Source organism: Sycon ciliatum, chromosome 10 (genome assembly GCF_964019385.1).
Source record: "Sycon ciliatum chromosome 10, ocSycCili1.1, whole genome shotgun sequence".
In the NCBI taxonomy this organism is placed as follows: Eukaryota; Metazoa; Porifera; class Calcarea; order Leucosolenida; family Sycettidae; genus Sycon; species Sycon ciliatum.
Window position 1 is genome coordinate 29,186,077 of NC_088652.1, and position 20,229 is coordinate 29,206,305.

At 46.0% G+C, this 20,229-nt stretch overlaps 1 protein-coding gene across 2 annotated transcripts in view; it reads left to right on the forward strand.

The window, feature by feature from the left end:
- The first annotated feature begins 16,957 nt into the window (after positions 1–16,957).
- The window catches only part of LOC135825554 (serine-rich adhesin for platelets-like), a 31,054-nt gene continuing 27,782 nt past the window's right edge, over positions 16,958–20,229 (forward strand). For both annotated transcript variants that reach the window (XM_065338167.1, XM_065338168.1), the window contains exon 1: positions 16,958–17,383. In XM_065338167.1, the coding sequence (XP_065194239.1) occupies positions 17,328–17,383 (56 nt within the window). In that variant the 5' untranslated portion in view covers positions 16,958–17,327. The remainder of the gene's footprint in view (positions 17,384–20,229) is intronic.

A 20,229-nucleotide genomic window follows, 5' to 3' on the forward strand; every position in this document is an offset into this window, starting at 1 on the left:
GAGGATCTAGTTGCACTGAGGCAGCTCGCCCAGGATCATCGAAAGTGGAAGGAACTAATGTGTGCTGTGTGTAATGGCTGAAGTTATACAATTACACTAGATACCCTTAACAATAATAACGGATACAATTACACTAGATACCCTTAACAATAATAACGGATACAATTACACTAGATACTCTAGATACTAGATACTCGGTACTCTAGATACTAGATACTCTAACAATTTTATCAAGCATTATGATAATTACCACATCAAATGCTGCGGAGACCTATCCAGAATCGGCAATATGCTGGCCCTGGCCTGGAGATCTGCAACTATAATCAGCTTCTACTTTGCAACACTAACGGATTAGTCCCCTTCGTCGATTGATGGATCAATCGGTGGATTCGGCTCTGTTTTTCTTTCCTTTCTTTCTTGTTTTGAATTGTACGTTGAACTCATTGGATTTCTTTGTATTCTGTATCTCGTTATCGTTATATTTCCCTCTAGCCCTCTCGCTTAGGATGAGCTTTCTTTTTTATGGCAGCTTAAGCGAAGGCTATATACCTGCTTTATGCAGGTTGATGCCAACGCGAACAAGCAAAATAATAATAATAATAAGGCCAAAACAAATAATGACCTTGTTTCCGGTCGGCCGACCGGGCCACTTTTTCCCAAATTCTGAAACTTTTTTTGGTCCCAAATGTATACAAACGGTGGCAATGCCATGTGTGCAAGTGCACTCAACGAGTCATAACTCAGTCAAATCTCAACCGAATTCCACAATCGAAACACCTACAAGGTAGCAGAGATTCTCAGCTGTCGGCTTGAAAACCTCCGGGGTCGATACGAGCTAGAATAACAGGGCTGGAAGGACTCGAACGGTTTTCTTGATTTCTCAGGATGTACGAAAACAGGAATACACCACATGCTGTACAAGAACAGTGAGTCAGTCAACTTTGACATTGATCCTTGCCATGATATAATGTACGTATGTGCATGTGTAGGTGCTCTTGTCCATCAGTACCACAACGATTGAGGAACCAAAAAAGTACCCAAAAAAAGTTTCATTCCGGCCGACCGAGTCTCCTTTTTGAGGGGTTGCCGACCGGAAACAAGCCTATTTTTTGTTTTGGCCTAATAATAATAAACCTGACTCTTGCGCTATGATACGCGTCGCCTATGGCACCCCTCAAAATTCCCCACCTTTCTCCCCCTTGTGTTCTCGCTGCCCGTTTTGGATCCATCAGTTGCCTGATGATCGTAGTAATACGTGAAACTCAGAGTTGTAACAAAGCTTCCAAACTCTCTCTTGTGTAAACATTATGTTTATAAAGATAGCTATCACTGCGTCTCGTGCATGGCCAGAGGTACTTTGCTGGGACGACGTTGCCAGTGGTTTGACATGTTTGCACTTCGCCCTGAACTGCAGGCTGTCCAGCAGCTCCATCTGTAGTCATCTTCGAGTGAGCAGTTGGAACTATCATGAGATTGTACATAATCCTACACTGTTGCGAGGGCATGACGCTCTGAATCCTCTGATCAGGCCCGAGCTAGGTATAGTAGGTCTGTGAGTGATCTTGCCCGAGGTCGCGACGCCCAAGGGGCGTAGACCCGAGGGCGTCGCGACCGCAGGCAAGGTCACGTCACAAGACCGAGAGCCTGGTGACCTGGTCAGAGCGTCATGCCCGACGCAACTGTGTAGGATTTCAGACAAGGCCCAGTCGAGATATTCAAACTCAAAGAGAAAGAAAGCCTTGACGGCAAATGAGTTCACATTGTCTGCAGTGACCATCACATACAGCTATTTGTTTGGTCGGAACATTCCAGTTGCGAGATGAAAGTATTGAAGCACAGTGAAGGCAGTAGTAACGTCAGTAATATGACGGTTTCTGAATAAACCCGTTCTCCGATTAAGATGATTGTCAGAGTAAGGTTCAAATGCCAGTGCTGAGAAGCTGCAGCCTTAGGACAGGTACAAAAATGTACCTGTTGAGGTCTGCTTCCCTTGTGTACGTTTCGCTGTGAGCAACAGGCCGGACCAGCTGCAATGTCGGGCGGCGTTTCTGGTCGGCCTACAGGCGTTCAAGACAGTAGTGAGTAAATAATTTTGGAGAAGCGAGACAAATGTTTAGTCCTCGTGCCCAAGGGAAAGACTCCGAAAGGGTAAATGCATATGCGGCGCGATGCTGCATGGCTGCTGTTCTTGACCGGATAAAGCGGTCAAGATCGACTGATCTTGCCCCCTTGGCCTTATTCTGGCCGCTCGTTGGCCGTCACCTGGCAAAAAGCACGTGCCATATATCAACCAGGGTTCAGACATGGCACGTGCTTGTTGCCAGGAGACGGCCAATGAGCGGCCAGAATAAGCAGTCAAGATCAGTCGATCTTGACCGCTTAGCCGGTCAAGAACAGCAGTCGTACAGCATCGCGCCGCACATGCGCATTTACCATTTTTCGAAGTCCTTGCCTTGGGCAACATCTCCGACGAGGACTAAAAATTTGTCTCCCTTCTCCAAAATTATTATACTCACTACTGTCTTGAACGTCTGCAGGGAGACCAGAAACGCCAACCGACCTTGCAGCTGGTCCTGTTTCTCGCGGCGAAACGTACACAAGGGAAGCAGACCTCCACAAGTACATTTTGTACCTGCCCTAAGGCTGCAGCTTCTCAGCACTCGCATTTGAACCTTACTCTGGCAATCATCTAACTCGAGGGACGGGTTTATTCCGAATCCGTCATATTACTGGTACTAACGTTACTACTGCCTTCACTGTACTTGAATACTTTCATCTCAAAACTGGAAAGTTCCGACCAAACAAAATTTGTGATGGTCACTGCACACAATGTGACATCAACTCATTTGCCGTCAAGGCTTTCTTTCTGTTTGAATCTCTCTACTGTACTGAGCCTTGTCAGTTGTCTGAACCACAATCCTACACAGTTGCGTCGGGCATGCCACTCTGATCAGGCCCTCGGGCGTCGCGACCTCGAGCCTGATCAGAGCATCATGCCCTCGCAACTGTGTAGGATTATGTATTCCATGACCTGACCTGTACTCGACCTTGAACCAGCCAGCCTTGTGAATGCGAGAGTACAGCGTGGATTTGCCGGCAGATACAGAGTTGTTGTTGTGCTGCGTGCGTGCAGTCCTTCGCGAAGGACTGCATTATGCGCATACACGCAAGCAGCACAACAACAGCTCTGGTAGCATGGTTATGTTGTTGTTGTTGTTGTTGTTGTTGTTGTTGTGTTTATTTTAATTCGCAAACCAAACGGGCAGATCTGCCCAATGAAAAGGTGGCGAATGCAGATAGAAAGCAGTAATAAATGAAATTGGGGACTGATGTAATTAGGATAGAGGTGGAGAAAAACTAAGCCAGCTGATCATCAAACAGGACGTCTGGTACTCTAGGTACTAAGGCCAGTAAGTGTGTGCGGGATCATGCTGGCGCGGAACTGGCGGAGCGTGGAGATGGCACGTATATCGCTGGGTAATGTGTTCCACAGCTGGGCGCCCCGGAACGCGAGGCAACCCTTGCCGAACCTGGTGGAAACTGGCGGTTGGCATGTAGATTTTTTTTTTTTTTTACTAAGGCCACAGCTTCCAATCATGACAATCATGCAAAGCAGCGTTGCAGCATCGCAGGCATGAATCGTGGACGTGGTGACGGGGTCTGATGTGCTCCGCCGACCTAGATCTACATGTGTCTGCGAACCGGAGCCAGACAGCACCATTGTAGACGGTACGGTGGACTTGGGACCAGTTGGGTACAACATTTACAAATACAGTGCCAGTCATGAATGTACATACATCCACAGACTAGGCTTCTCTCCCCGCATTGCAATATTGGGAGACCAACGCGGCAACGGGGGTAACTAACTTGAACCCTACACACACACACACACACACACACACACCACACACACACACACACACACACACACACACACACACACACACACACACACACACACACACACACTCTCTCTCTCTCTCTCTCTCCTCAAATCCGAAGTGACCAAATCAAGTGATCTCCTCGCTGCGGCGCGGGTCTATGAACTCTTGATCTCACTATTGCAGTGTCTGTGAGTTCGTCTCGCTCGTTATCAGTACTATTATCTCCCTTTTGGTTTTATCTCTTCATACAATCATAATATTATTATCATTAAAAAAACGTTGTACATGAATTGTATACATTGGAGCATCTGTCCAGTTGTCAGTCTTTATGTTTGTAAATGCCGTGACGGAGAAGGGTTAGGTAGCCGGGCACGTCAACTGGCAGGCATTCGCTGGCTACGGCCCACTATCACTATCAGGCTATGGCGGCCAGGAAGACGTTTCTCCTGCTGCTAGCCTGTTTTCTTCAGGTGATCGTTTTACTGAGGCTGGTGGTGTTTACGCACGCTCCTATCAATACTAGTTATGTTTGGACACACATATCCGAGCAGCCAAAGGCCAGTGCGAGGCAGCAAGGTGATGATCCCCCAACGTTTGGGGAGAAGGTCGCACGTGACGATGTATTGTCAGGCAGGCCAGTGTCAGTTTGGAGTTCGCCACCCACTCACCGTCTGAATCTGAAAACCGCTGATAAGCAAGAAGTGGCTGCCAAGATGGACACTGAAGCGATCACGGATACTGTGGAAACCCCAGAGATGTCGCTTCGCGAACTCAAGCCAGCCGAGCCAAGCAGAGCCAGGCAGCCAGTTCAATCTCTTTCTCTTCTGCTAATTGTCAAGACAGGCCCGGACTATTTCCAGCGGCGACAAGTCACCAGAAGACTATGGTTCTCACGCGGCACAAGTGGACAACTTTATGGAAAGAAATCTGGTTCCACGCTGAAGAAACAGTGGATGATGAAACAAGTCACTGTGGAATGTCTTTTCCTGATAGGAACTTCAGCAGATGCCACCGTTATGACAAAACTAAAAGAAGAGATTGCACAGAAAGGTGACGTGTTCCTGGCACCATTCGCTGACGGTTATGACCGAATGACTTCCAAGACCCAGTGGTCCCTGATGTGGAGTCTGCGTCAGGACAATCACTATGACTACCTGATGATGGTGGATGACGATGCGTACGTTGTGTTTCGTCACCTCATCCCCTGGCTGTTGAGTCAGCCCAGACATGAGTTCTATTCTGGCCACTTGCACAAATACAGAGGCATGATTAATTGCTCATCGAGCGCTAGTTCACCCCAGGGTCATCGGAATTGTGTTGATGGAAGTAGTCCCGTGTTCAAAGGTAAACGCCAGTACCCTCCTTTCGCCTCCGGCTTTGCCTATATCCTGTCACGTGACGTTGTCCAGCTCAGTGTCCAGGAGGTGGTGCGCTACGTCAGTGATGTTATCCCAGGTAACATTGAGGATGCCGTGCTGGGAACGCTCCTAAATGGGGCCGGTGTGAGTTTGCGTGACGAGAAAGGATTCGTGCACTGGGCTGATGAGCTTGGACGATGTCCAGCGAACGTCACCATAATTGTTGTCGGGAATGCCCGCGCTAACGATCTTGCCAAATTAGAAGAGAACGATCGAACAGGGAAAGCAATTTGCTTTGGACTCTAGACCTGGAGAACTGCATGTTAGAGTGAATGAACTGGAAAAACATTCAACAATTTTTGTATACCATTATCACCCGTGCTTTCAGTGCGTCTTATTCAAATCTAAATTCCAATAGCCACATGAGATCAACCATAGACCATTGTTCACCTAACATGCTGTGTTCCAAACCCCTTCCCAATGCGGAATTTCCCGCAACCAGTGCACTGGCTTGATCCACATCCAGTCATACAGTGGTTCACATAATTATTATGCTTGAAAACTGGAGAACAGAAAAGGACGAATGAACTACAAGTTTATACGCTATAATAGATAGGTTAAGATGCACGTTATTTCCGACGTGACGCGCAATTTCACATCAAATTTGGCGTAAAACTCCGAATTTCGACGTGAGCAGCAGGTCACTCGCGTTGATTTTTCGATGTGCGAGCAAATAACGCGAACTGAACTTTCGCGTCACGTCAGAAATAACATGCATCTTAACCTCTCTGTTGTCCCCAAACACCACCAGTTACTAAACAATCAGCTCATGCGATAACAGTAGGTCAGAACCGTCGGTCAGTGTCGTGCAATGTTACCGCATGAGCTGATGTCACTCATTACTCCTTAGTAACTGGTGCCGGGTCACGGTTAGTGGATAGTATACAGTAGTGCAACTTGTAGTTCTTTGGTCCTTTTTTCTTTTCTATAAATTATTTATCCTTTGGTCTCCATCCGATCCGAGTCCATTCTTGAAGACTGTATGAGTAACTTTCTTAGGTTGAGAACGAACCCAAATAGCAGATATTGGTGAACGTTACTTGTTCTGCTTCATCAAGCATGCAAGATTTAGGCCGCGTTCGAATTGTCTTCATCAACTGTTCAAACATATTTTTTAAAGAGTTTAGCTGAAGTGTCCCAATAGAACGGTTTCTACCAGGGAGTCGTAAAATACCGTATTTTACGACTCCCTGGTTTCTACCATTTTTAGAGTTTTTCAGTGGAATTGTCATGGCGATGATGACGGCCGATCAGATCGACCATCTCCACGTACTACGCGACGTAGCTATTCCAAACTCTTCGGAACTAATCCACCTCTCCCATCGGATGAGGTTGTGGAGTTTCGAGGAGCTTCGTTTTTCTGAAGAGGCCAATAAGGCCACCTCTTCAGAAAAACGAAACTCTTCCAAAAGTCAAAGAGTGACAATTCGAACGCGCCTTTAGTGTTCCATACCGCAGCCTGTAGAGTGTTGGGAGTAGTTCGAGTTCCTGCTGATCACTCTGCTCTCGCTCCCCGTACAGTTCAGTAATCCTCATGTGTAAATGTACAATATACAGTCACAGTCAGAAAGTGCAACAACTAGGCACAAAACTGACAGAGTACTGCGGCATTCGACGACCTGACACCTATCTCCGACACATCTCCGAAGCGCGTCAGGTCTTTCCACTCGTTCTGGAAAAGCTTGGAAAGAGCGTCCTTTGTCAGCAACGTCAAGTTGACAAAAATGTCTTTCAAAGGGATTTTGGCATCGCTGGCAAGTCCACCCGCTAATCTGAATACCAGCATTCTCAACAGCCTTAGCCAGCATATCACGAGCAGTTCGGACAGAAGCTGGCAACTTCTTGTCGTCGTCCGCCATTGGTCACCGGAAGCTTTGGGCAAAGAGGCCTGGCTAGGCCTGGGCGGATAATGCTAGTTATTTTGCGGAATAATGCTAGTATTTTGCGGGATAATGCTAGTTATTTTGCGGGATAATGCTAATGGCAATGCCAGAAAAACTGTATCATAATGCTACTTATAATGCTGCTGTTCCTCTGTAATGCCAGCAATTCACCAGTAGTAAGTATGAAAAATGGCTTGGTTTGGGCAGTATTGTGCACGTTTCGTAGTTCTACGTAGACGCCATGGAAAATGCTAGAAAATCATGAACATAATGCTAATTTTAATTATTTTTATGCTGCTATTGCTCCATACAATCCCTTGCAGCTAGCTGGTGTCCCGTCACTTCGGAGCGTGACGTCTCGTCGCGCGACCTTTCGAAGCGGTCATTTCGAAGACAGTCAGTTAGGAACGGGGACACTTCGGAGTGTGTCAAATTCGGCGCCAGACGATTCGACGAGAACCAGTTCGGAGAATGGCCACGACATCGCTTGTTCATTTCGTCGTCACACCCGCTTTTGCTGGGAGAAAAATCGCACTTCCGTTTTCGCCTGTTCATTTCACTACTCCCTGGTTTGAACTTTTCGCCTGTTCATTTCACGACTCCCTGGTTATAACTCTACACCTCCGTCCTTCAAAAGCAATGGCTTTTGCTGGGAGAAGAATCGCACCTCTTTTCGCCTGTTCATTTCACGACTCCCTGGTTTTAACTTTACACCTTCGTCCTTCAAAAGCAATGGCACCAGACTAATTACTACAGATTCTTGTCGAGTTCGACGATGGCTGAGGAACAACCCGACTATGTTGGCATCACAAGCCGAGGAAGACCGAAGCTGGTTAAATCCGGCTATGGATACGTGCAGGACAAGCGAGGTCGAGACGAGATTGTCTACTGGAAATTGCAATGTTCCCCAAAGCTGTGGGAACATTGCAATGGCGCTTCGAAACGTCGGGGGTCCGAACTTCCCGGGTCCCAGTTGACGTGCGATGAGTTGTCGTGGCAGCGAAGTGACGGGTTTCGAAATGTGTCCGCGACGAGACGGTTCTCGACGATATGACCTCTTCGAACTGACGCTCATCGAAATGTCCCGCTCCTAAGTGACGTAGAACCGCTGTCCAGCGAGGAAAGTCTCGAGTGGAGGCCTCTCGATCTGCTCGCTCATTCGCCTGGCATTCAGTAGCACTTCATCGCCAAGGACTTCAATTCAAAACAGTTTTCACACTGCGCTTCAAGCCTTTTTCCTCGTGAACTTGCTGTACTAGCTCTGCTATGCTGCGCGTGTTCCCTTTGTGTGAGGCCTAGGCCTTGACGGATTATGCTAATATTTTCGTGAAATTATGCTTTTCGCATTGCTGAAAAAATGGCAGAATTATGCTATTTTTATGCTAAAAGTTATCATATTATGCGCATCATGCTCACATATGCTGCTAATGTATATGATGGTTCTGTGCAAAATAACAGGGGAATTTTTTGTAGAGGGCGGTGTACTGTAGTAGCAAAAGTTCACCGGGGTCAACGCACCGTCCGACCTAGCTACGACCGTCACTGATTGTAGTGGACTGGACATGTTGTCAAGGGAGTCGTAAACATACGACTTCCTGGTGCATCTACTTGTACTTGTACTTGTAAAACATGTACAACTTCATGGAATTTGATGCGAACAGTCGGAATATTCCAATTTATGCGATTGGTATGCAATTTGCCTCGAATTATGCGCTTATTCGATTTTTCGTAATAAGTACTCGCATGCAACGACGCAAATCCACACAATTCAGTAGACACTTCTTTTCTATCAAACATTTTCTTTCCCTTCTCTTCAGGATAGTACAGGGAATGTTGGAAATTTGGAAAAACACATAACTATATAGAAAAATAGAGAAAAAGTAAACACTTCAACATAGGCGATAAAATGACTAAAGTGTGAAAAAAAACTCGAAAACAAAAGCAGCAAGTTGTAGACAAACACGTTGAACACATCAAGAAGCACTTGTCACACTTTCACGAGGTGTGACACCAAACAACTGCAACGATAACACATTCTCCTTCTGTACACATAGTTCTGGATCTAGTTTACGAATATACAGAGCTTCTAACACAGCAGGATGTAACTTAGACCTTCCACGAGTTAAAACCGAAAAGACATCATCACTATACAACTCACGACAATTAGCACTTCCCGACAAATGACGCTTGATGGATGATGTCCGATCATTTAGCTCTGTCACCTTCGACGTTTGCCGTTGTTCTCTTCCGTTGGGCTTGTTGACACCTCCAACGTCCTTTGAATTCATGGTCGTTTTCGTTTGACTCCTCGGTCTTCCTCGTTTCCTCTTGTTGATCGTTGTTGTCACTTCCAGTACCGACGTATTCAAATCTCCAGTACCTCGTCTCTTCACCTTGCTTCTGGTAACTCTTCCGGTGTCCGTGAGCTCCGGTGTCACATTGGGCGGTTTTCGGGATGGTCTTCCTCGCTTCCTCACGCTAGTCTGAGATGGGTCAAGCTCCCCGCCCGTCGAGGCGGAGGCGCGCATGCGTACATCTACACTGGACGCAGACAAAGGCGTTCCAGTATCGGACTGCACAGCACATTTTGGAGGACGGCCACGACGAGGACGAGTACCACGAGCGTCAACAGGGACAAGACCTAACGGCACATGTTGACGGATGCGTGCGCCCAGGTGTTGAAGGGTTCTACCTACGTATAGACGTCGGCGGATAATGCTCGAAAATCCCACGGATTATGCTTTTCAGTATGCTAGCAATATGCTCTGAAAATCACTAAATTATGCTCAAATTATGCTTCTTGACACTGTGCTCTTTCATTAAAATGTATAGAATGTGTACTCGGGATCAAATGTGCACTTCCGGAGAAAACTGCATGGAAGATCTAGTCTCAGCTATGGATAAGGAACCAGGATACAGCTACTTCTATAATAATGGTCTTGTCCGACCTGCCCTGGAACACGCCACCTCGGCTTGGTCCTATGCCATCACCAAAGCTGAGCTGGAGTGTTTAAATATTTTACAAGCCAGAGTGGCTAGGAAGTATTTGCTACGTAAAAAAGTCAACAAAAGATAGATGCGAAACGAAATCCCACGGTTAAGGGGCAGCCTACCCATAAATTTCATATGGCATTCAATTGACCGTAACTTTGGTGTTTCTCAGTGGATTTGAGTGAAATTTTGACCACACACTCCTGCCACTATGCTGGCCCTCAGGACATGATTTACAAGTTCTTGCGCCTCACTGACAGGCTTTCCAGGCCGGAAAAACTCAAATTTCCGGCATAGTGCCACGGTGTGCGAGCCACCCAGGAGTCAAACAAATGCATTTACATTTTTTCACATTTTCGTGCCCATTCTGTCCGTGCGCGGGACCCAAACCTAAAACAAGTCCAGAAGCAGCCATGGGTGGTGGGGTAGGGCCCCTCAACGTGGCCCTGGAATCTGTCACAACGGAACGAGTGGGCGTTCTCTCGCGGACTCCCACAGACCCAAGTCAATTTTTGAATTTTTTAGGTTTAGGGTGTGCTACGAGGTCGTACCTTTGATACAACATCCAGTGCTGGGACCTTCACAGCAAGCCATTTCCACAGCGCTGCACACCAAATCCAGGATGCCCTCAGAAACCGGCAAAGACTGCCACTCACGTTTCACTACTGCCTAGTACTGAATCCTACCTGACTTCTTGACACGACTCAAACTTGCCAAAGTCACTAAATCAACGTCAACTACAATAATCAAGCCACATATCAGGCTGCAACGTCACGAGGGTGCTGGCAAAAGTCCTGCTGCACGGCGGCGGGCTTCGCCCGCCGCCGTGCAGCCCAATACGTGGTTTTTTAACGTGATTTTTTGGACTTTTTTGGACTTGGGGCAAAATTCTGCACACTTTCGCGTGTTTCCATAATACGACAAGTTGCGCACGGTCTGCTCACATTCAAATACAGTGCTGCCAACAAATGACAGCATGCAACAAAAAAATCTGTCCTTGCAAGGGCACATTTTCGGCCATAACTCTTGAACAGCTGGTCAGATAGGGACACAATTTTCAGAGAATTTGCAGCTATTCATGCTCTTTTAACTGACGTAGCACTCAATATGAATTTACAAATTCGATTTTTCAGCGAATTTTTGGGTAGTCTGCCGCCTTAAACGCCCTTTGTGACTTAGAGTCCTTGCACTTTCGCAGACAAGTATCAGCTCTTGTTACTCTATTTTAACTTATCCATATATCTCCAGAACACATCCAACATTTCACCTTTCATTGTCTTCAAGTCCAAGAAGACCAAACAAACTTAACATCAATTATCACGGTAGGCGTTTTTCTTCTCTCTTTTCCAACAAAGCTGCAATGCTATGGAATTGCCTACTGCCTTCTCTTACCTCTATAACCAGCCTCCCCGAATTCAAGCATTCTCTCTATCAGCATTTTCGCCGATATATTCATTACACTGACGGACCGGGGGGAGTGACGGACTGACGGTATCCCAACTCCTTAATCACCAGATTTTGTACGCTTCGATCTATTTCCTTAGCCTATCCTCGATTAACTGCTCCCTCCACATAAAGTTGCCATTTCATTCTTCTTGCAGGAGATCCCCTCGACAGGCCCAAAGCCTTTGGGAAATCCTTAAAGTTAAATATTGAAAAATACAAAATTTAATACATGTAGGCACTGCAACATCAATACATGTACCAGGGTACAAGCATAATTATGTACAGAAATAATAGAACTCTGGACTGTGAACTTTTGACCTTTGACGCCCTAAACATTAGACATCTGTTACATTCACAGTGTAGATCAGGCCCTTTCACGGAGCCGTGCCAGATATATACCGTGGTATGGTACGACTCCCTGCCGAGTCCAGGGTGTAGATCTCTTTGTATAGGAGGATTCCCTTGCCTTTGTAACAAACAACGGACTCTGGACGGTGAACTGTTGACCTTTGAGGCCCTAGCGGTTTTATGCAGCAGTTATGCTGAAGGATCAACTAAATTATGCTCGGCATTGCTATTTTTCAGAAAGCCGTGATTATGCTCAAAATTATGCCGGCATTATCCGCCGATGACTACCTACGTACCGATCTTCACATTCTCGGCACTGAAAAAAATAGATAAGGTTGCTTCTACTAAGGGTAGGTAGAACGTCCTTCTTCACACTGAACGCACGCGTCGTTCCAAATACTAAATACAATTTCACGCACGGGTAAGACGAACAGACAATGTTGCGCACCTCCTTCTCGACGCGCGCAGAACCAGCACCCACCCAGGGTAAGCGGAGTACCACGGGGCACCTGTCCGGTCCAAATGGTTTCGGATCCTGCGTGATTGGTTTGTTATTAATAAGTTTTGTTAGTAGTGACGAGGGGTATCCATTGTTTGTCAAAATTGATGTGAGCCGCCTCAGTTCTTCTTGAAGAAGGTGAGGAGAGCAGATTCGATGGGCACGATAGACTAGTGCTTTGACAAGGTGAACTTTGGATTTAGTTGGTGTGTAGCTTCCCCATGGAATATACAGGCCAGTAAAGGTGGGTTTTCTGTAAACCGTCATGTCTAAACTCTTGGTGTCGTTGTTGCGGGTAATATTGACATCTAAGAAGGATATCACACCATCCCGTTCACCTTCTGCAGTGAATTTTAATGCAGGATGTAGTCCGTTCAGGGTTGTAGATGATGTAGATGATGTTTTTTGTCACGACGAGGACCAAGAAACCTGCGAGAACTTTTTAACAACCACCCCTGCATACGACATGAGTGGGTTGCTATGCACCCACATACTGAGGCAATAGCAAAGTCACACCTTAGTGGATCCAAAATAGAAATCTGATGTCAACTTACTACTCCCTGACCGTTTTTGACGTCATCACTTTCAAGCCCTAATCAGCTTACAAGTCCTCTTCTTTCCTCAATGTTCACCCTCCAGTCGGCTGCTACTTGCAGGCGAGAGGCGCACTAGAGGGCAATCATTCTCTTCACTTTCTTTGCCCGCTGCTACCACTAGATATGGCATGTTCTCTATTTCTTTCCTTGGCGCTGATAGGTGGACTCTGCCTGTCTCGTGTCGTCAGGTTGAGCATCTATCCGTTTTTGTTTCGCTCTGTAAACATGGTAAAGAGCACTTAGGGTTCCCTGTATACATGTAACAAGACGGCAACGTCTGTAGGGCCTAGGGCCTTCCCTATCAAATTCAGCCCTCACCATCGTCTACACGGATTTCAAAAGCGTCGACCTCCATTTTGAAAACATGGTGGCTGGCCGCGCTACCAGTAGGCGCACGTGCCCACCGCGTGTCTCAGTGCGAGCTTCGAGCTCACGAGCTAAAGATCATGTCGCCCACTCATTTTCCTGTGTTTCCCCATTTCTTCGAACTCGCTCAGCTTTTGCTTCAGGTTTTGCTTCGCTCGTGCTTCAGCTCCACGCTGTAGTCTGAGTTTAGTTCTCTTGTCTTCTTCCAGCAGAATACTGCAAACTCTACAGCACGTCGAGCTCCTCCTAGAAGAGTTTATTTTGCGTCGAGGCAGACTGTCGATCGTTTCAGTCCTATCTTGCCGTCGTCTCATGAGCGCCCCGGAAAGCAACAGTATCTATTTTCTTGTCGTTCCATTTTCTGGCGAACTCATTCACCTACTACTTCTTCCTTTATGAAAGCTTCAGGTGGCTGAGTTCTCCCACTAGCGACAATCATGCCTTGGAAATGAACAGGATATTCCTAAGGTATATACAGCCAGTGCAGTGATGTCAGTGTACTGCGCGTACTAGTAGTTGTTTGTTTTGTCGAGAAAGAATCCCTTTCGCACTCGCGCGGGCCGCGAGGGCGCAGCACGGAAACAGGTCTATTGAATTCATTTCTTGGTCGATTTCGACAACCAATACGTCGTTGTTTTTCTTTTTTCACTGGCTATCCTTTCTCCGCTTCCGAATTGCGATGCCGTCCACCTGGAAAGCCTTGAAGTGAAACGAGTGGAGGCCGGTTTCGGAGGTAATTTTCGGCCAAACGGCAATCAAATCGAAAAATTCGAAGCGGACGATCTGTTGGTATCTATCGAAAGAAGACGTTGGCCCATAAAAAATCTTTGGAAACTACACCGTATGAACCAAGGAATTACGGTAAGTTCGAGAATTTTGGTACATTAGCTGTACGCTGATTGGTCGATTTGCGCGACCGTTGAGAAACGGGCCAGTGACGCTTTGTACAGCGTTGGTGAGGGCTGAAATTATAGCAATAAAAACTGCTTTATGGCAGTTTTCTAAAAAGAGTTATTGTGTTCTAGTCCATGGACCCTGTCTAAAAAGTAAGAAATTAACGAAATGTGATAGCCGAAAATTAAGATTTCACACAAAACCTCACAATAATCACAACACTTGAAATGCTGCTTTCAACACTAAGCTTGTACTGCACCAACAATTGGCAACATGCATGCATAGGAAAGAGGATCACGAGGGGAAAAGGTCTTCTACATGTACATGTAGCTTTTTATTCTGTGTGTGATTATTGTGAGGTTTTGTGTGAAATCTTAATTTTCGGCTATCACATTTCGTTAATTTCTTACTTTTTAGACAGGGTCCATGGACTAGAACACAATAACTCTTTTTAGAAAACTGCCATAAAGCAGTTTTTATTGCTATAATTTCTTTGGTTTTTTCTGTCACCAATCAATGGAATGCCCTTATGTAAATGATGGCCTTCACACCATATCAATACCGTATTTTACGCATTGATGTGCAAGCCTTTTCTTGCAGAAAATGGCACTAGCATAATGCAATTGCATGTTCTTCTGCGGGGAAACATGACATGTGAGTAGTGGTCTGGTGGTGGTGATACTTTTTTTATACAGAGGTCATTCTGTGCATGTTGCAGCTTGCTGTTGCAGAATTTCATGACTCTGTCATAAAATTGTCTTGCCTTTCAGATATTTCAGATTTCCCCACCCTCGATCAGATTTATTTGAGAAATGTAGGCAGGTGCGTGTCGCAGATGTTTTTGTTGATTCTGTGTTTATAATGGTTTATAATCATGGGTTATCGTGCTAAGGTCATCCTGCATCATATTGCACTGAAATGGTAATCCTGTTGATGTCGATACAACTTTTGGAAGTAGTTCAATGACTTCAAACTGTTAGTCCACGACTTTCTAAAACAACACAGCAAAGGAGGAACAATAAACATGTCTTAAAATATAAACAAATACATTGCTGAGTCCGACACCTCGTTCCAACAACTACACTGATCCTGAGGATAAAAGGGGCAAGGCTATGGTTGGAGGTACTGAGAGATAAACAAGGCACTCCACAATAATAAAATCTTACACATCTTTTGGTGAGTATGAATGATATCCAGTCGAACCTCTTTAGGACGAACACCAAGGGACCGATGGTATTTATTCTGAGTTTGTTTGAACCTATTTTATAACCAGTGAATACAATTATTTCTCCAATAGAAATACGAATAGACTTCTTCTACAGCGAAAAATTCTAAGCCACACCGACTCATTGACTCGTCTCGTATGAAACAAATGAGTCACTGAACCTTTCTTTAGCAACATGACGGCAAGTGAAACAGCAACAGAGAAAGTACGATACATGTACTCCACATTCTTGCAGGTACTACAAACAGATTGCAGATCGTAATTCTTGCTTTGGCGGCACGAAACTGTATTTGGGGCAGTGCAATCTCGGCGGTACTCACAAATCAAAAAGCCCAGACTCTGGAGATTTTCCCTGATATGCGAATTTATTTTGCAAACTCGGTCAATGGGTCCTTGAACCTTTCCCTCCAGATTGGGAACTGCCAACGATAGTATGCCACTGACCAGTGCCTTTCTTGCAACGTACTAATGTACAATGAATATGAGTATTTCGACAACACATCTAACATAAGCCTTACCGTCAAGAAGGTGAACTCGCGTTCTTCGCACACTGTAGACAAGGGCAAAGAGATAAAAATGGATCTAAATCCGAATAAAATCAGCACACGTTTCCGTAAAATTTAATGAAAGGGTGAGCACAAGCAAATGAATCGGTCGAAGGAAACCGGTCAACTCAGAGATCACCTGTCATCGAGTATTCCGTAAAAGAAGGCCTCGGCAGCGGAAAAGCTAAAGTTAGAAAAGAGATCCTGTCAGCTTTTCCATTATTTATTGCATTCCGCCCAAAATCAGCACACTTTTCGTGAATGAAAGAGTCAACACAAGCAAATGAATCACAGGGAACTGGTCAACTCACCTGTCATTGAGTAATATTCCGCGAAAGGAGGTCGCAGCAGCGCCGAAACGAAATAAGCCAGGCCAGGAGACGAAATATCCGAAACAGCTCATACAAGAAGCATTTCCAAAGAAAGAAGTTCCTCGTGCATGCACATCCGGAAAGGCAACAACAAAAAGTCTGCAATACACACGCATGCCGCCAACCGGCCGCGCGATGGGCAGCTCCCTGGTCCAGGGCCAGGTACCGAGCATCTTACGTAGAAACTTACGTAGCTACGTAGACAACGTGTCTGAATAGCGGTGTCGTTAGATAGCGCCATGTGAACACAATAATAGAAAAGCTGACAGGATCGCTAATAAAAATAATAAATTCTACTACTACTACTAGACTACTAGTACTACTAATACTACCGTACCGGCGCGCGGTAGCTGCTGCTAGCTGCCGCCGCTGCATGCACGGATCAGACAGGGGTTTTTTTTGTGCAAAAATGGAGCAAAATTTTTCAAGTGAAAGAATCTTTCTGATAAGTTTCGCGGGAAAACTGCCATTTCAAGCTTCGTACTGCAAAAGAGAAAACAAAAACTGCTTGCACTGACCGATCAAGTCAGTGAAGAAATCAGCAGTTCCAGCTGATTTCGTGGAAGAGGGGTCCATGATACCCACTTCCCAGCCTCACGTTTTGTCCGTTCATTTCTTTCACCCCTGCGTGGGCGAAGTGCCGATCACGATGCTGAGGAGTTTGTGAACACTAACTTTAATTATTTCAGCAGGTACAATTAGTGAATTACAACTGCACAGCTGAATCTGGTCGTCTGGCCGTGGTGCTGTTGTGTTTAGTGTTCAACTTCAAGTGCACTCCTGGTCATTTTCAGCATTCCAGGAGCCGACCTGTGGATAAATCTGTGAACAGTTTGGCGGGTACCGGTACTGGTTGCAGATATGGATATGGAGAACTTTGGGGTATCTTCCATTGTGGATCAACATGGAACGCTCAAGTAAGATTGCACGAATCCCAATTCGCGCTTGCAGTACGATCATGTTTCCTGAATTCTCCAATTCAGAATTCTGAATCCTGAGTTAATTCTCCAATCATCCCATTATTTGTTTGAAAAGCAAGGAAATGCCACGACACCGGACATGTATGTGTATGTGATAGATATAGCCTTTCCCGACTCATCCCCGGCTAGTGTTGCTGTGCAGCGGCTAATTCTACAGTCCATTCACAAAAAGATGGGCCCTGGCTCTAGCGAGCTCCTGTATTTGGCGAATTTTCAAGATTTTATCGTACACAGTGCAGTGCTGCGAAGTTTGAAATTTGAACAAGGGTCCAAAAAGGGTACCTGAACAGGGGTTCGAACCGTACAATGCACTGTTGCAGGCAGGATCAAACGGCCTGGATTTTGATGGTCTCTCCCAATTCAGTGCTCTTGGAGCAAAACCTGGCCAAAATACTACTTGGTCCGACTTATTAAAATGTGCGTTTCGCTTCGAACGTCAACCAAACAAATTCAAATAATCTCAGGATGGAATAAACTTTACAGCTACCTAACACTATCCTTCAGTTGTCAATTTGTGATGTTGAAGAAGAAATGGCTCCAACTCCAACGGAGGCAGCGGCTCGGGATCCTAATCGACTCGAGAATTTTGCGTCCAAATTTTGTCGTCAGAGGACTCCTGTTGCTTCTCGCGCAACACAGAGAAGGCCTGGTGCTGAAATCAACACCCCGCTGCGATGGGGGATTGTCACGGAGTACCAGAACCTCCTGGACGATCGTGCTCGAGTGCCTCCTGGCGGATTGAAATCGCTGCAATCCCTGTTTCCTTGGCAGAATTTCAGCAAACGCGTTATCCAGAAACTCGTGCAGAAAGCACCAGCATCGCTCCGTCCAGTTTGCTGATCTGTCTCGCAGTCGTTCACGATGTGGCGGCCGACGAATCAAGATCACAGAAGTGATCGTCGAGAAGTTGATCGAAAAAAATAACCGGCCTTGAGGTCGACTTTCAGGCGACAACCTGGCTGGAAAACTGAAGCGCAGAAAGGGTGAATTATCCGGCGGATACGGTGCGGAGTCCTCGGAGCCGCGATCGCGATGCGTCACAACTTACACAAGATCGCCAGTCTCCGGGGCCAGTGGATTCGTGAAACAGGCAGGGAAGAGCACGCATGGTCTGACTGCATGACAAGTCGACACAGATCAGACGCATGATCAGTAGACCTACGCGCGCGGTACACGGTGGCCAGAAGTGATTTTTTTATGCGTGGTGGTTTACTTGTTCGCCTCATTTGAAGGTGTCGTGAGAGCTTCAGGCGAAAACACCTACAGCCACCATTCTGGTAGTCGTACTGCACGAGGAGGAGGCGAAGTCGATCGTCTAAATCGTGCCTATGGAGTGAAACAATCAAAGAAGCGCAGTGTAGCTTGGAGGAGATGAAAAAAATGTCGACGTTTTGCAGGTTGACGCACTTGCAGATGCGCCCTGAGACACCAGCAGCGATGAAAACTAGAAGGTCAGGCCAAGAAACGACAGAGTAGTTATCTATCTAACGTCTCTTGGTTGATTTTTTAGTACAGGTGCTCCTTTGTACATATGCTTGAGTTTTGAAGTGAAGCGCACATTTTAATAAGTCGGACCAAGTATTCTTGTTACGGCTTGCTTTTTGGAGAAATAGACTTTAGAAACATAATTGGAAGAGGATTCCATAGGGGATTGCAGAAAAAAATTCTAAAAAAACTCAACGTTTGACCCATTTATGGCCAAAAGCTAGAAGTCCATCTTTTTCTGAATGGACTGTAGCAGGTAAATTTTTAGCGTAAAACCTGTAATGGCGACCACTGCGACCACTTTTCCTTGTCACGGACGCATTCACATTCAGCTCGGATACGGCGACCACTCTAGTCTGTGGGCCAAGTGACAAAAATGTGAATTCTCGTTCCGAGTAAGAGGGCACCGCAATTTTTTTGGCCCAGTCGATAGATGGACTGGCATGCATTGAAAACCGTTTGTTGTCATTCCTGAATTTGTCCAAGGGTTGCACGGCGAGTGAAATACAAATCAGCACTGGTTGCCATGGTAACCAGAACCGAAAATTGGATTTTCTGGCTAATTACAATGTTTTTGGTATTCAAATAACCTACGTGGAGATAATAATTTTAACCTTTTGAGCACGACGCTACCTGAATGCCTCCCCACGGCAACACCTGCAAAAGTGGCGTTTTTCCTATGAAAGTACTACCTGTTCAAGGATCGATAACTTTACCTTCCCTTGGACTAATTCCACGATCTTGAGCTTCCTGGAAAGGTCTTGAGACGAGGAGCAAACTAGTTCCAAACTCAGCTCGGAGCGAAACTAAACGCCCATGCTACAGTCTGGCAAACTTCACCCACGCGCTCGACAGACTTGAGCACGGGCAAGAGACCAAATCCTCAGCTGCCATTTCGCCCTCCTTGCTCGTATCGAGCTCAAATTTTTTTTGAGGACTCCCGAGATCCGCCACCATCATTTGAATCTAGTTTCCATGGCAGCAGGTAGCGCAAAAATGATCGAAAATGATCGAACATGCAAAATACGCGTTCTGCAGATCGCGCAAAAAATTCTCTTTGAATTTGCCGTGTCGAGTCGCATATCTCAACAACCCGCGGTCGTATCGCTTCGGCGATTGTTTCTATCGCAAGCTGAGAGTTTTCTCTTCCAGATACATACTTCGATCGTGAGAATCGACCAAGAATTGACTGAGTTACGATAGTTTGAACGCACGCGATCCAGACAAATCGCGTATATGCGCGATGTACACTCAGGACGTAATATTACGTCCTCCGTGGTGCAGTGGTATTCTGAATG